This window comes from Pleuronectes platessa, chromosome 20, assembly GCF_947347685.1.
Source record: "Pleuronectes platessa chromosome 20, fPlePla1.1, whole genome shotgun sequence".
NCBI classification, from domain to species: Eukaryota; Metazoa; Chordata; class Actinopteri; order Pleuronectiformes; family Pleuronectidae; genus Pleuronectes; species Pleuronectes platessa.
In genome coordinates, this window is record NC_070645.1 from 11,351,620 (window position 1) to 11,365,545 (window position 13,926).

The 13,926-nt window shown below is 41.8% G+C and overlaps 1 protein-coding gene across 1 annotated transcript in view; it reads right to left on the bottom strand.

Moving 5' to 3' along the window:
• LOC128426192 (myosin-13) overlaps nt 1–13,926 on the bottom strand; it is a 67,062-nt gene that overhangs the window by 23,368 nt on the left and 29,768 nt on the right. Inside the window, exons 15-17 of the mRNA XM_053413060.1 lie at nt 6,562–6,671; nt 6,145–6,219; nt 4,997–5,124 (exon numbers count right to left, since the gene is read on the bottom strand). Of these exons, the coding sequence (XP_053269035.1) occupies nt 4,997–5,124; nt 6,145–6,219; nt 6,562–6,671 (313 nt within the window). The remainder of the gene's footprint in view (nt 1–4,996; nt 5,125–6,144; nt 6,220–6,561; nt 6,672–13,926) is intronic.

Consider the following 13,926-nt stretch of genomic DNA (forward strand, 5'->3'; position numbering starts at 1 on the left):
TGAGGTTCTGAGCCACACAGGTCTGATTCTCCACGCTGCAACACAATGTTCCGACGCATTCACACAAACATATATTATAAGCAACTTTGGCATTTTTAAATCTTGGTACCTGCAGCACTGTCAGGCAACAGAATAATGAAAACAGGCTCATTTGTTGTCAACCATAACAAATATATTCAGTATACACTTTCGTCTATCGCGGTAAACTTTCAAACGTCAGTATTTTTGTATTCGCCCGGAGAGTCCAATCAAATGTCCAGAAAAATCTGGGGCAAAAAGAAGTTGGCGTTCATCATCTTCATTATAACCGTCTTCATTTAAACTTATTACTAAACTGGAAGATGGGTGAGCAAATGGGTTCCCGAAATCATTAAATTATATATGGAAGCGCATGTTCAACTGGAAAAATGAAAAAAATGAATACACAACGAAACGCCACTGCAGCCAGAGAACATTAAGAGTACAAGAAGACATTTAAGATTTTTAAGTGTTTATTAAAAACGTTTGGGAAATGACAAACAAATGTTAGGTCCGCTATCTTCAAACCCAGGGCTGAGTAAGGAATGACTATTAAATTAACGACGCTGGATAATGGCGCTCTGTACGGGCTGAGGAGCTCGCTGCCCCCGCTTTACGCTCTTCCTTTCATGCCCCAGTGAACCTGTCCAGTTAGCATTCGGGGGAAAAAAACCTTCTAAATACTTTATTGAATACTTCTTAGCCCATTAAAGTACCACTGTACCTCTCCGATGTTAATTTCCTTGTAACAGGCTGGGTTTTTCTATCAGAACAATGGATGGAGAGAGGGTCCCGTTTTGCTTCAGTTGAGGAGACGCGCGCGCTCATCGAAACGCTAATAAATGTGTCATTGTGCCTGTAGATGTTGTCTAGCAGACACACACACAGACACACACACAGACAGACACACACATAAACTTTTGCCCCTATTAGCCCCAACTTAAAACATTTAAGATCAGACGAGACACTCGACGGAGAGATGCTAATATGTGAAGTGACATTTTTTGTCTGGAAATCTTATGAGAATTATCGGTGAAACAGTTCGGCCGCAAATATATTTCTAACCATTTCTGGTAAACAACAACCGAGAGATAATAACAACAACAGGAACAACAGCGACAGTAACACCACTCACTTGAAATGCTATCGAGTTTATAGCTCTACAATCTCAGTGAGATATCTCCTTTTAAATGTTGGAGTTGGATCGATGACAGTTTAGGATTTTTCTAGAGAAGATGATTCAATGTTGATTTACAGCCCATAGATAAAAGACTGGATAGAACCACTTCTCAAAAAGAAGAGAAGAAGAAAAAACAAAACTAGCAACAATGAGTACTATTTGTGCAGCATGAGATCAAGGTGTGACGGTTGTAAATAACAAAATGATCACAACTCGTCAAAAACATCTCAACCTTTGTGTTTCTCAAAGAGTTAATCTCTCTCAAGGTAAGAGTTTCCATTTTTGGTCCAAGAACATCAAGTTGGAAGGGATTTAACTTTCCAAAAAAAGTTGGCATTTCATCATGAAATATGTCACGATAAATGATAGTCTGCATCTGTTTGAAAATGTGGCTTTGAGTGGTTATCAAGAATACAACAGTGCTGTATAAATACAGACCAGAAACAAGCATACACCAGTTTCCAACAGAGGCCTAATGTGATGCACCGTCTGGTAACCAGGTAACTAATCCAGCTCGACCAGTGTAAGCATTTTTAAAGAAAACCCTCATTTCCTGCAGATGACATTCATAATCTGATTATAATTGCAGCTGACCGTTACAGATGATTTAATTTCACACTATTATGAAGAGTAAAAAATAACTTTAATAAGGAGAAATGCTGAAAAACTCCTTTGATGTTTTTAAAATAGTGAAAGTTTGCTCTTTTTTTTTTTTAAAGATGAGCTTCAGTGAGGGGAAAAATAGCGATGCGCGTGCCAACTCTATAAAATCCAGAGCGCCACATCTCTGCAGATTCCTCACATGATTTAAACTCTCTCCTCGGTGGTGATGTGGTCTTCAGCCGATCATGAAACATCGCCGCCGCTGAGACAACTGTGTGAGATTTATGCGCCCGATGTGAGGAAGGCAGCGATGCGCCGAGCGCCTGGCGTGACGCCTGTGTAAACATGTGTTCCTGTGTTTACACGCAAACATGGTTGTGTGCAATTAGCGGCCTAACCCAATCAGTGTGTGTGTAATTACAGTCATTAGTGTCGGAGCCAAGCTGCCATGCTCTCTAAACTAGGCAATAAACATGGCTCCTCTCCTGCTGCAATCGAGCGCTCATCTTTCTTATTTACTGCCTTTCATATCGCTGTAAATTTTATGCGAGCCTTGACTCTGCTCCCCGCACGTCTCCTTCTTATCTCCTCTCGCTGCTGCTCTGTCACTTTGCTGCTCCGTGTTTGTACAAATCCTCCGCTGTGATCTCCGGGTTAGTTAGTGGTGCGGCTGATGAGGCCTGATGCTTTATGAGCGACCCCCCCCCCCCCCCCCCCCCCCCGGACGGGTTGTGTCAGACAGTCACAGAGTCGATGCTGCCGGCAGCAAACAGCACCAGGCTCTGCTCCCACTCTGCACTGGAGTTCTAATGTTTCAGAAACACTGATGGAAATGACAAAGAGTTTTAGTAACAAATCAATAAATCTAAGACTGGGGAATAAAAACTGTTACACTAAAGATAAGATCCTTACATTCGTCTGCTGTGTGTTAAACTACTTAAAAACATGGTTGTTAACATTTCTATATTGTTTTCAATCATCCAATCGTCTAATTTCCATGTTGCTGCTGTATTGTGATATAATCAACAGCATTGATCAAATTTGTCAGGTACCTGTTCGGAAACTTGTGGATGACCGATTTACAGTGATTGCTACATTTAGTCGGTACACATGGATAAAAATGAAGGAGAATAATACAAAATACTGGTTTTCATCACTTCTGTGCAGCACCTGTCAAGTTTGGATGAGCACGCCTTTCAAAAGTGAATGTCACTGAGCAACATGGGATGGTTGTTTGTATTGTGTGTCTGTGATACGACCTGTCCAGGGAGTGCCCCACTTCTCACATAATGTCCTCTGGGTTTGGGTCCAGCTCCGTCCAAAAAACTATAAGCTGTATAGATAATGGACGGATGGATAGAACAACATGCCCATCATCTGTTGCCTTTTGATAGATGTGATATGAAAGCAAAGTGTTTCCTTTGGTGCTCTCAGTTTGAATATCATATGTTGCTGTTTAGCTTCTATTATTTACCGATATAGATAATATGTTACACTCTGAACTGCAGCAGTGAGTCTGTTTGGTCCAAGAAGGCCTTGAGAGCCACATCGTTGTCAAATGAGCTCACTTAGTGTGTCATAAACCGCTGAAAATAATAAGTAAGGAACTTTTTATATTTCAAAACTAATAACTTTGCAACTCAAATATGATAAAAGCCTCTTCCTTTTAGCTGTTTCCCATCCTCTCCGTTCCTCCTCACCGATCCACAACGCGGAGCCGTGACACGCCAGCCGCTCTGGAACAGCAGGCCACGTAATCACAATAAATTCCTTTAATAAAGGCATATCTAATGACAAAACCTTCACACCGTGTGGATTGCTGTCAGTGATAGCGTCGGCGGAGAGACAGTGCGGAGATATCCCCTTTGCCACCAGTAATGAGATTTACGCACTGAATGTACTGTATATGTCTGCCGTGCAAATATCGTGACACATCTGTTGCCTTATAGATGTGGGATTTTCATACATTTGGCATTTCGGATAGGTGTGTGTGTGTGTGTGTGGGGGGGGGGGTTACCATAATGGAATGAAATAAATTAGGGATCCTCGTAATAAAGAAAATAAAGAAAATGGTAGAGAAAAAGAGGATGGATGGGGGACGCTATGGAAGATGCTTTCATTCACTGTTTTTTATCTCATTCCATGTTATTATATGCGCTCAATCAAAAGCCCTCTTATGCATACATCTATATGAACTGCCTCTCCCACTCTCTCTCTCTCTCTCTCTCTCTCTCTGGCTCATTCGCAATTATGAAGGAAAGACAAAGAAAAGCGATTCATCTTTCTGTCGTGGCCCCTTAATGATATCATTAAAATGACTGACAGCTTTGAATAGCATTGGAAATTTACCCCCAGTAAAAACAAATCTGATCCGTTTTGGAAACAGTGCCTGGTGGTTCGTTAGGGGAGAGGTGCAACACGAGTGTGTGCACGTGTGTGGAAAAACAGGGTGAGGGGGGGACGCTGTGAGGAGGGGGGGCAGTTGTTAATGAGGGAGACCTTTGGGGGGGGGGGTCACACTGGGGGTATGGGGAGTACTCCTGCAGGCAGGTGCCCCCCCCCCCCCCCCCGCTCACAAACACCCTCGCCCTCCTTTCTCACTTCCATCCCACACCCGATCCCATCTGTGCCACATTCGTTTTCATTGCCCTAATGAACATAATAAATATATCTCCTCTCCATTGATGAATGCTATTTGACAGCCATGGGGGTGGCGAGCAGGAGTGGTCGGGCCCTTGATTGGAGTGTAATCATTGTTAAAGGCGCAGCATGAATAATGTATTCAGATTGAAGAAGAGACATAACGCACACACATGCGCACACGCACAGACGTACACAAGTGTCTGGGCCCACGGGGTGTTTCATTCACAACTTGGCACTCCCGCTGTTATTATCATCACCAGCTTTGTTCGGGCTAGATTGTGTGTGAAAGAGCGAAACACGGTGGGCAACGCTTTTGTTGTACGTGAATGCTACACTCGGAATCAGCTGGTGGATGCACACAAACGCAGGCACTTATATTATGTAGGATCTCAGACTCCCACACACACACACACACGTAGATGACTCACGTTCTCTCATCTTGCCGGATGCCATGTTCTCGGATCCGGGCCTGCAAACAATTATAAAAATGAAAAACAAACCTGTTTGTCATCAAATCTCTCTTGTCGTCTTGTCTCTCCCTATTTGTCGTACATTGTTTTCCCCCACTTCCCGCACACTTGTTCACCTTGAAGCATTGCGCGTCTCTCTCCTTCTCATCCGCCACTTCCTTCAGTCTCTTTACCTCCACCTTCAATGTGTCATTAGCCTCCTGAAGATGTCTGACAAAGTGAGGGCGATACAGAGGCAGACTTAGGCAGGAACAGAATGTACATGGAGAGGCAGACGCCGAGAACGACAGACGCCCATTATCATCAAGAGACCCTTGTTAACACGCCAGACAAAATATTCCACCAGGCGACTGCAGTGGTGTCTGTGTTTCCCTCTTTCAGAGCAGCCTTTAACTAGCAGTTCACATTATCTCTGACACACAAGCACACACACACACACATCATGGTCCAGTATAATGAAATGATGTTTTTCTGCAGCCAATTATCACTCACTCTTGTGGCTATTTATTCCAGCACTTTGTAATGCCATCAGTTGTCAGGCTCCTGAGCTAATAAAAACGCTTATTTAGATGTTTATTTTTTACTACAACACAACATGAAATTGCATTATTTTATGGGAGTAGACATAAAATGTTCCCATTTATGGAATATTGAGGGAAGGGGCAGAGGACGAGGAGGAAACATTCTGCCAAACACATGTTTATGTAGCCCATGTGTTCCAGGTGTATAAAGAGTATTACACACCGCTACAGGTTACAGTAACAAAAACATAAGAACAAAATAACAGACAGCAAACCCACACACACACACACAGACACACACCGAGGAAAGAAGCAGACACAGACAGATGTGGTGCTGCTAGGCGGGGCTGAGGAAGGCACCACGGGGGGGGGATGACAGAAGACTGCGAGACCTATTTGATCTCTAGAAAGAAGAATATTGCACGCCCATGTCAGTGTGTGTGTGGGTGTGTGTGTGTGTGTGTGTGTTTGTGTGTGTGAATCATGATGAAGCATACATGCAGAAAGATTGTCAGATGCGAGAATGTCAGAGAGTCCACCTGAATCACACCTGTACCTGCACATAGTACATAGACAGACCCACATGCACTATAATCACCTGCTCTCTTCTCATGAAAAAGGGTGACTTACAAATATATTACACATGAAAAAACAAAACAATGTACTGAGAATACGAGTGAACCTGAAGACCTCAGAAAGAAAGACTCACCCGTTCTCCTTAGTGACCATGAGCAGCAGCTCGTTCTGGGCCTTCATCTGAGCAGTGAGGTTCTCGCTGGAAGCCCTGGAAGAGGAGGACAGACTTCTGAAATCTGAGTTTCAGAATTTTTAAACCACACAACCCTCAGAACTGGAGAAGGATATTTAATATAATATATATTTATAAGTGGCCAGTTGAAGAGTGGCATTTGCAGCAGTGAGAAATTGACAATATAATGCAGTAAACTCAGAATAAACAAAAAATAGTATTACATGTTTTGTCCATATAAATATATGTAATGTTAATTGTATTTATGTGCGGGGCTGCGGCATGAGTTGTGGGTTATTGAAAACAAAAAACAAAAAATTGTGACAAAAACAATTCCTTAAATATCTATAAAATGATTGAAGGAAAGTGTGTTCATACTTTTGTTCGGTGATCCAGCGGTTGACGTTGGTCATGACCAGCTGGCTCTCATGGCGAATGTTTGCATTGTCAGACAGCGTCTCCTCCAGCTCGGCCCGGAGCATGTTCGCCTACAACACAGAGTCAAGTGTCATTTATAACACGACACAAGTACTTGTACTGCTATTTGAATGGTTACAATATAACAAGCTTTGTTTGATTGTTTTCAAGATCCTCTTGTGTAGTTTCCTGTCTTCAAACAACCCTCAGATTTTCTCTGACTAGATTGGTGACGAACCTGGATGACCAAGCAGAGGATTACATCACATACAATATACACGTGGGAGTTAAAGGTGTGAATTAAAGACAGGTGACGATGGGCCTTAGAAGCTATGAAAGGGTGAACATTTCAAAAATAGAGCATAATGGCAACACAAGAGAAACATTTGGTAAATGGGAAATAATTGGGGAAAGAAGAGGTGGCATTTGCCGACACAAGACTCAATAGCAGGGTGAGATATTAGGCAGGTGCACAGGAAGAAAAGATGGGAAGATGGGAGGATGGGGGAAGAGAGCAGAAGCAACCGGAAGACAAGACTGGAGAGAGGGGAAGACGGGTGTGGGGCGGCTGAAAAGGAGGACGGGACGGCACTCCAAACTGCTGACTTTTCCCTTTCTGCTTATCAGTCAGGACTTCTCCAGGCCTAAACTCCGGGGACCCCTGACACACTACCCTTATCGCCATGGAAACACCTTGATATACCATACCATCGTTCCAACAAAGACTTGGGCAAACATGAAAAAGTTTCCAATATGATTTATGTGTCCAGAAAGGTCACGTGATTAATCGGAAATGTCAAAATAGCAACCGCGGTGCGAGATGAATCGGGTCGCGCGGGCACACGTGTGTTTGTCAGGATGTATATTTATACATAAAACATCTTTAAATGTCTTCCAGTTGATGTGCAATGTGGAAAATGTGTTAAATGTGACACAATAATGAGAAAAAATCTGGAGAAAGTGGGCTCCAGACGTCTGAAGGCACTTTTGGAGCCCACTGAACGTACTTCAGCAACGTGTGCCGAAACAACACGATATAATAAAGGTGTAGTTCGATTAGAGTAAAGATCGAAGAGACGCCATTACTTGTGCAGTGAAGGTGTGAAGATGAAACAATAATCTTCCGAGCATCACAGAATTTTTGGGGGATTAAGGAACAGATGCATTTCAACAAACAGGGCGATGACAAAAAAAACTGTGGTAACAATCAAATAATATCAAGCAAATCATTCAACTTTGAAGAGTAAACAGAGTCTGGGTTATTTATCATAATTACATTCATCAACGAGGGAATAGATGGTGACTCCCCTGTTGGTTGGGATTCCATTTAAGTTTTTTGTTTCATGCATTGATGAATCTTCTTGTAAAGAAACATATTGGCAGAAACACCACGTTAATACACCAATAACATTATCAAAAGCACACACTGTTCAATCACCCCACACTGACACATCGACACTCACCGCCGCCACGTGCACGAGCACGCACAGACAAGGTGGCAGGATACGTGTTGTGCTGTAATGACAGTAATTACCTGAGGTCTCACATTAACACACACACCCCCCCACCACCCCGACCACCACCCCGACTGTCTGGCTGGCGCGGCTCGTGGAGGGATGTAAATCACAGCTCAAGCCTCCTGATGTTGTGACAGGGGAGGCAGTGGAAAGGTGTGTGAGAAAGAGGGGGCGAGTGTGAGTGAGTGTGTGTGTGTGTGTGTGTGTGTGTGTGTGAGTGTGAGAGAAAGAGAGAGAGAGGGGGGGACATTTAGAGAAAAAGGAAAAAAGGACAAGGAGGTGCGTTTGCAGGGTGGGGGGGGGGGGAGTAAAGTAGCATACCTGCTTAACATTTAGATTGGTTTTGTTGCACAAATATTTTAGCAGATGATGGGGGCTAAAAGGGGCAACGGAATGAATTTGGGACAAGTTTGGTGATACCAACGGTCCTTTCAGGTCCCTGCTAGAAATATGAGTCTACCGCCCATGTGCTGCACAAGGATTTGGAATCATTACAGCCGCTTCAACAGTATTTATCATTTTGATGGTTTATTTGATCAAAATAAGGTGGAGTTGTCCGGTCGACATCCCAAACCTCTCGTTGACAATGGATACAAGATGGACTTTGTGAACTTACACAGTTTTTTTTTTCAACTTTTACATCTGAATTTACTTTCGTGACAGACCACAAAGCATACCTGCCGACGGACAGAGAGAATAAACCTTGTGGGGTCTTTTTCACCTAATGGATTTTCCATCTTTTTCTATTCTGCACGGAGCCGCGGCGTGGGATCACGTTGCACATTAGCTGCGCGGGACAAATGTGCATTTTCACCAGGACAGATCAAACAGCCCAACGTCGAGGGCTGCACATAACTCAAAGTTAACTTTTCTGAGTAAAGAGAGGAAAATGGGGATGATGGAGAGAGAAAAAATCAGAAACAGCTTGGCGGTTGCCGCCATCACCATCAGACCAGCGGAGCTGAATTCGAGCCATTACTCTGTTCCACTCAGCTCATCAGAGCACATCCTCTCATCAAATTAATGAACACATTTATTGTTAAACACGTTTTTATAAAACATTCATTCATTCTGTCTAATTAAAAGACCCAACAGGCCTGACATCACTTAAATATGCATACTTATCACTCACAGGGTTTGAATTAAAGATCCACAAGCGTGTGTGTGTGTGTGTGTGTGTGTGTGCGTGTGTGTGTGTGTGCGTGTCAGCCATGTGCAGTACAGAATGACGTTTCCTAAGCAGGTCTTCTCACTCTGGACTTAATGGTGATAATCATGGCGTGACCCAACATTAAGACCGCGTGTGCGTGTGTTTATGTGTGTCCCACTCTCCCTAATGGTGACGATGATGACATGTTCTCCATTAGACTAGTCAGTGGGCCACAGCAGATCTAGCATATTAATGATGCTGATGATGGCTTCTTTAATTACCTTCATCTGCTGCTGCATGGCCTCACTCCTTCTCCCTGAGCCCTTTCATCACACACTCTCCTACGCATGCTGCTGGGTTGTTTGTCAGCGGCTGCCATTATCAAAGTCCCCTGTCTTGCATCTATAGCCTGCATGAGCACAACTACATTACTCGCTTCGCTAAAAGTTTCTCAACAACTTCCATTCCCCCATTTAGAGTCGTAGGGATCCTTTGAACAAGGTTTCTGCAGCTTTCAACTGAAGACTTTTTAAGACCATAATGAATGAAATTTAAGATCGAGGCAGAAACAGTAGGTATCTGCCTGTAGTGTTTGTTGAAGATCTGTTATTAGTTCCATGTCGGTCTTTTTTGTAGTTTTATTACAGGGTGCTTATATCTAATATCGTTGAGAAAGAACTTCAAAACATGGAGATATAACAAACTATATCTACTGCCAAAAAATGATCTTAAAAAATTTATTTTAAAGAACTAACGGAAGTAGCGTTGAATGAATATTGACAAACTTAAGACCTTCATTGCAGTCATTTATAACTTAAATCTTGTTTATATCTGTACAGAAGCGTTAAGGCCAGTTTTAGTTGTTGAGACTGAAATGCCTCTATAACACTAACACATGCTCTCAAGTCTTGGATCAGATGTTTTTTTAAATGACATAATTTGTAAGCTCTAAGACTGTATCTTATTAAGTCAAATTTTTTGTAAGGATCTTTGTGTTTGGATAACATTTCATGTTTGACAGCTCTCTTTTGTTAAAGGGTTTGAACAAAAATCTATATTGTCAATGGAAGTTCAAGAAAACACTTAGACGTTCAGGTGATCGTCCTGCAGCTCAGCTCCACTGACAGCAGCAGGAAAAAAACACACAATTTAAAGTTTTTATAGTTGCTGCATTGTTAAGTTAAAGTATAAAAAAAAAAATTGCAGTGACTTTAGTGAGTTTATCACACACGTTGCATGCTTCATTTCCCTTACTTGATGAATGATTCAAAAATAAAATTATATGTAGAACTGGTGTGACACTGGATTATCAGAGAGCATCATACCAGACTCTTGTGGTTTGATTTGAGTTCTCTTGAACAGAAACATTCATACAATTTATACAATTAATAATTCAACTAAAGGAGAGAGGATTGAAGGTTGAACATTGAGTGATAATTACAATAGTAATCATACTAAATTTCATAAATTAGACACTGTTAAAAGAGTGGCAGGCGTATAATTCTGTAAACCTTGAATAAGGTCACAAACACACAGGTAAATAAAAGTGAACTGGAAAGAATCCACAATGAATTTGCCTTGGCATCTTGTCCAAACTAAGTAAATACAAATGTTCTTTGTATTTTACAAAACGTCCACTGAACAAAATTAAATGAGTTAAGAATGAAAGAGACGCAGCTTTTACTTATGTGTCATTGAAGAAACAATAAGACCTATGTTATACATTTTGTTGACTTGTGTCTTACATTATCCAAAATGTTTCCAAAAATATTCAAACCAATTTTTTTTCAAGGAATATTTAGTCATATATCTGCATTACGCTTGGCTTTGCTCTTCTCAGTTATAACTTCTAATGGACGTATAATGAAGAAAAACCCCAACACCAGCCAGTTGTGTTTTTTTTTCCATCTACTGTTTGTGTTGGTAAACCCTATAGACTCACATTGTGAATAAAACTTTAATAAATGCACTTTAGTAATGTCAAATCGATTTTAATCGGCACTGGTGATGACGAGAACCACCCCAATGATCCACTTCATCATCAAACTAGGTCTTTTGTAATTCTTTTGATTAAAGATCCCAAGTGGCTGAAGTTATATATTTTCCAAGTATTCAACATATTTTCTATATTTTCAAGAACCACAGACACACAACTCTCCTTCGTGCAGGAAGACAGTGTGTGACAGTCAAGAAAGAGAAAGTTAGATTCAACATGAGGGAGAAGGGGAAAAAAAACGTGGTTACTTTGTCCGTCCGTCTCATCTCGCAAATGACTTACGGCTCTGTAGCTTAATGAGCTGTGTTTGAGCGCAATGGGACAGAAGGACACACACGCGAACACACACACACGTTGAATAAACACAACGTCCATTCCGTGGTTAAACAGTCCGAGGACGGTCCATGTCTTTCGATTCATCAACCAAACAAATGAGCTTCATTTATCGGTCCTCATTTCTCCAACATCAAACCTGTGCGAGTGTGTATTTGTGTGTGTGTGTGTGTGTGTGTGTGTACGCGCGCAATGACGGTGATCTAGTGTGGCTCATTCCGAGCTAATTGGGGCATACTTGGGTCTCTATCAGGTATAATGAGTGAGATCAATGAACGGATAAGACCCACACAGCTACTCACAGGTAAAGACGGACGCTTGCGTACGATTATACCAAAATGGTTGGATGACGGCAAAGTCAGGCGGCTAAATTGCTGTCCATCACTGCTGAGGTCATGAATATCAATGGAAGCGAATGAACACATCCGTTTGCCCACCTCCGTGTCTCACTGTGCAGCATAAACAGTGTCTCGGAAACACTTTGTGAATCAGTGTCATGGTTTTAAGGATATTTAAGCATGGACCGGTCTCAGGCACCCCACTGACCCCAAGTGATTAAAAGCGACTGTCTAATTGTGTTTCTATAGGATGACACAGATAGTTCTAAAGATTTTTGGCAAATCAGAAAAGTTTATGGGCATGAAAACCCACTCAGAAACTTTTGCTATCCGAAAGCTTCCCTGCAAATTCTCATTAACACTGTTTGAAATCTTTTACTCCATCGCTAAAAGGAGCGGAGGTAAACACACTAATGACTATGATTGTGTGTGTGTGTACGGGACGATCGGATCAGTCACAAAAACATGCCTCATGTTTACCATGACTTGTATTTGAACTGGACCCATGCAGAGGGACAGGATCGAGTGATGTGTGTGTCTGTTTGCGTGTGTGTGTGTCGGTGTGTGTGTGTGCACGTGTGTGCTGAGCAGCAAACCAGCCAGCACAAAGTTGACCAGCAGCTAATATCCAAATCCCTTCCTTCATATCAGAAAAGAGACACTAAACACAAACACACAAACAAGATTCAGCGGGAAACACACACACCCTCACAAACACACACACAATGCATACAAAGACATAGCCACAGAAAAAAGACAGAGCTATCCAGAGGTTCAGCTACTGTGCACCGAGGCAATTTGTAATATAGATTTCCTCTATAGGCCACTGTAGTGTACCATTTACCATTTCCAACCCTTTGATTTTTTTTTTCTTTCTTTCAACGGTGGATAATTCATCTTCTGCTGGTCAATAACAGAGATTGGGACCTAATGAAGGAGTCATAGTCCGAGTGGTCATCACGCCCGTGTTTAAACACTGTTTGTGGACAAATTCATTGGAAAAGCTCGTCTGTTGTTGAGATGATGGAAAAGGGAAACGTATGGAGCTCGGAATGAGGGAAAGATCCAACCACACACAACTTAACGCAAATTCAGAGGCGCTGCAGTCGACCGCACACTTCTATTCAGACGCCAGTTTATCACAATTACACTTTTCCACAAGTCTCGGGTGAATCTTTTCGAAAAGTTGAAAGCTCACTTTTAAAGATTTGTGTATCAACCGACTAGTTGGCTCATTCTTTTTTCTTTCCCATGTGTTCTGTTAATTTCAGATAGAGAATTTGTTTCATCTGTGTGTCACTAACGTTGAGTCTCTGCCAGAAGACAGAGGGATGTATAAGCTTTTGTTTGGCTGCTCTGAATCCAAAGAATCTGGTTGCAGTCTTTGTGAACGGACAAGTGAATGATGCCACAATGGGATGAGGAACTGGGAATACTGGATCGTGGATGATGTCTGTTTTAATCCATTTCAAATTGATGTTTGGCTTTGTTATTAAAAATATGAATTGCAAGAAAACTTTCCTAACATCTCCTGTGATTAATGTAAATTTGCAGATGGCTCCCAACTTTTCAAACATGCCCAGAACTACGTGCCATGTGGGTTAGGGTTAGCCATATACTGTAGCCCTTAGCCAGTTAGCTTAGCTAAAAGAAAAGAAGATGTGAAAAAAGCTCGCCTGGTTCCCTCCTAAATGTCTGAGATCCTCTGGGTGATAAGAAAACTGTGCCCCACCAAAAAGTGGTCTTACATTACGGCCACACATTTGCAACTTGTCATTTTTACATTTGGGTTTTCAAACAAGAAAGATATCAAATTTCAGTTAGTTTGATTTTATCCCCTTTGACCAAAGCCAAGATAAGTATTTAGTGAAGTGATAAGAGAGAGGGATTGATCTTTCTTATCTCACTTTAAGCAAGATAAAAAAGAAAGAATAAGCATATTTCTAAATTATCAAATTATTGGATTGGGAGATTGTCTGCAAATAGTGAAGA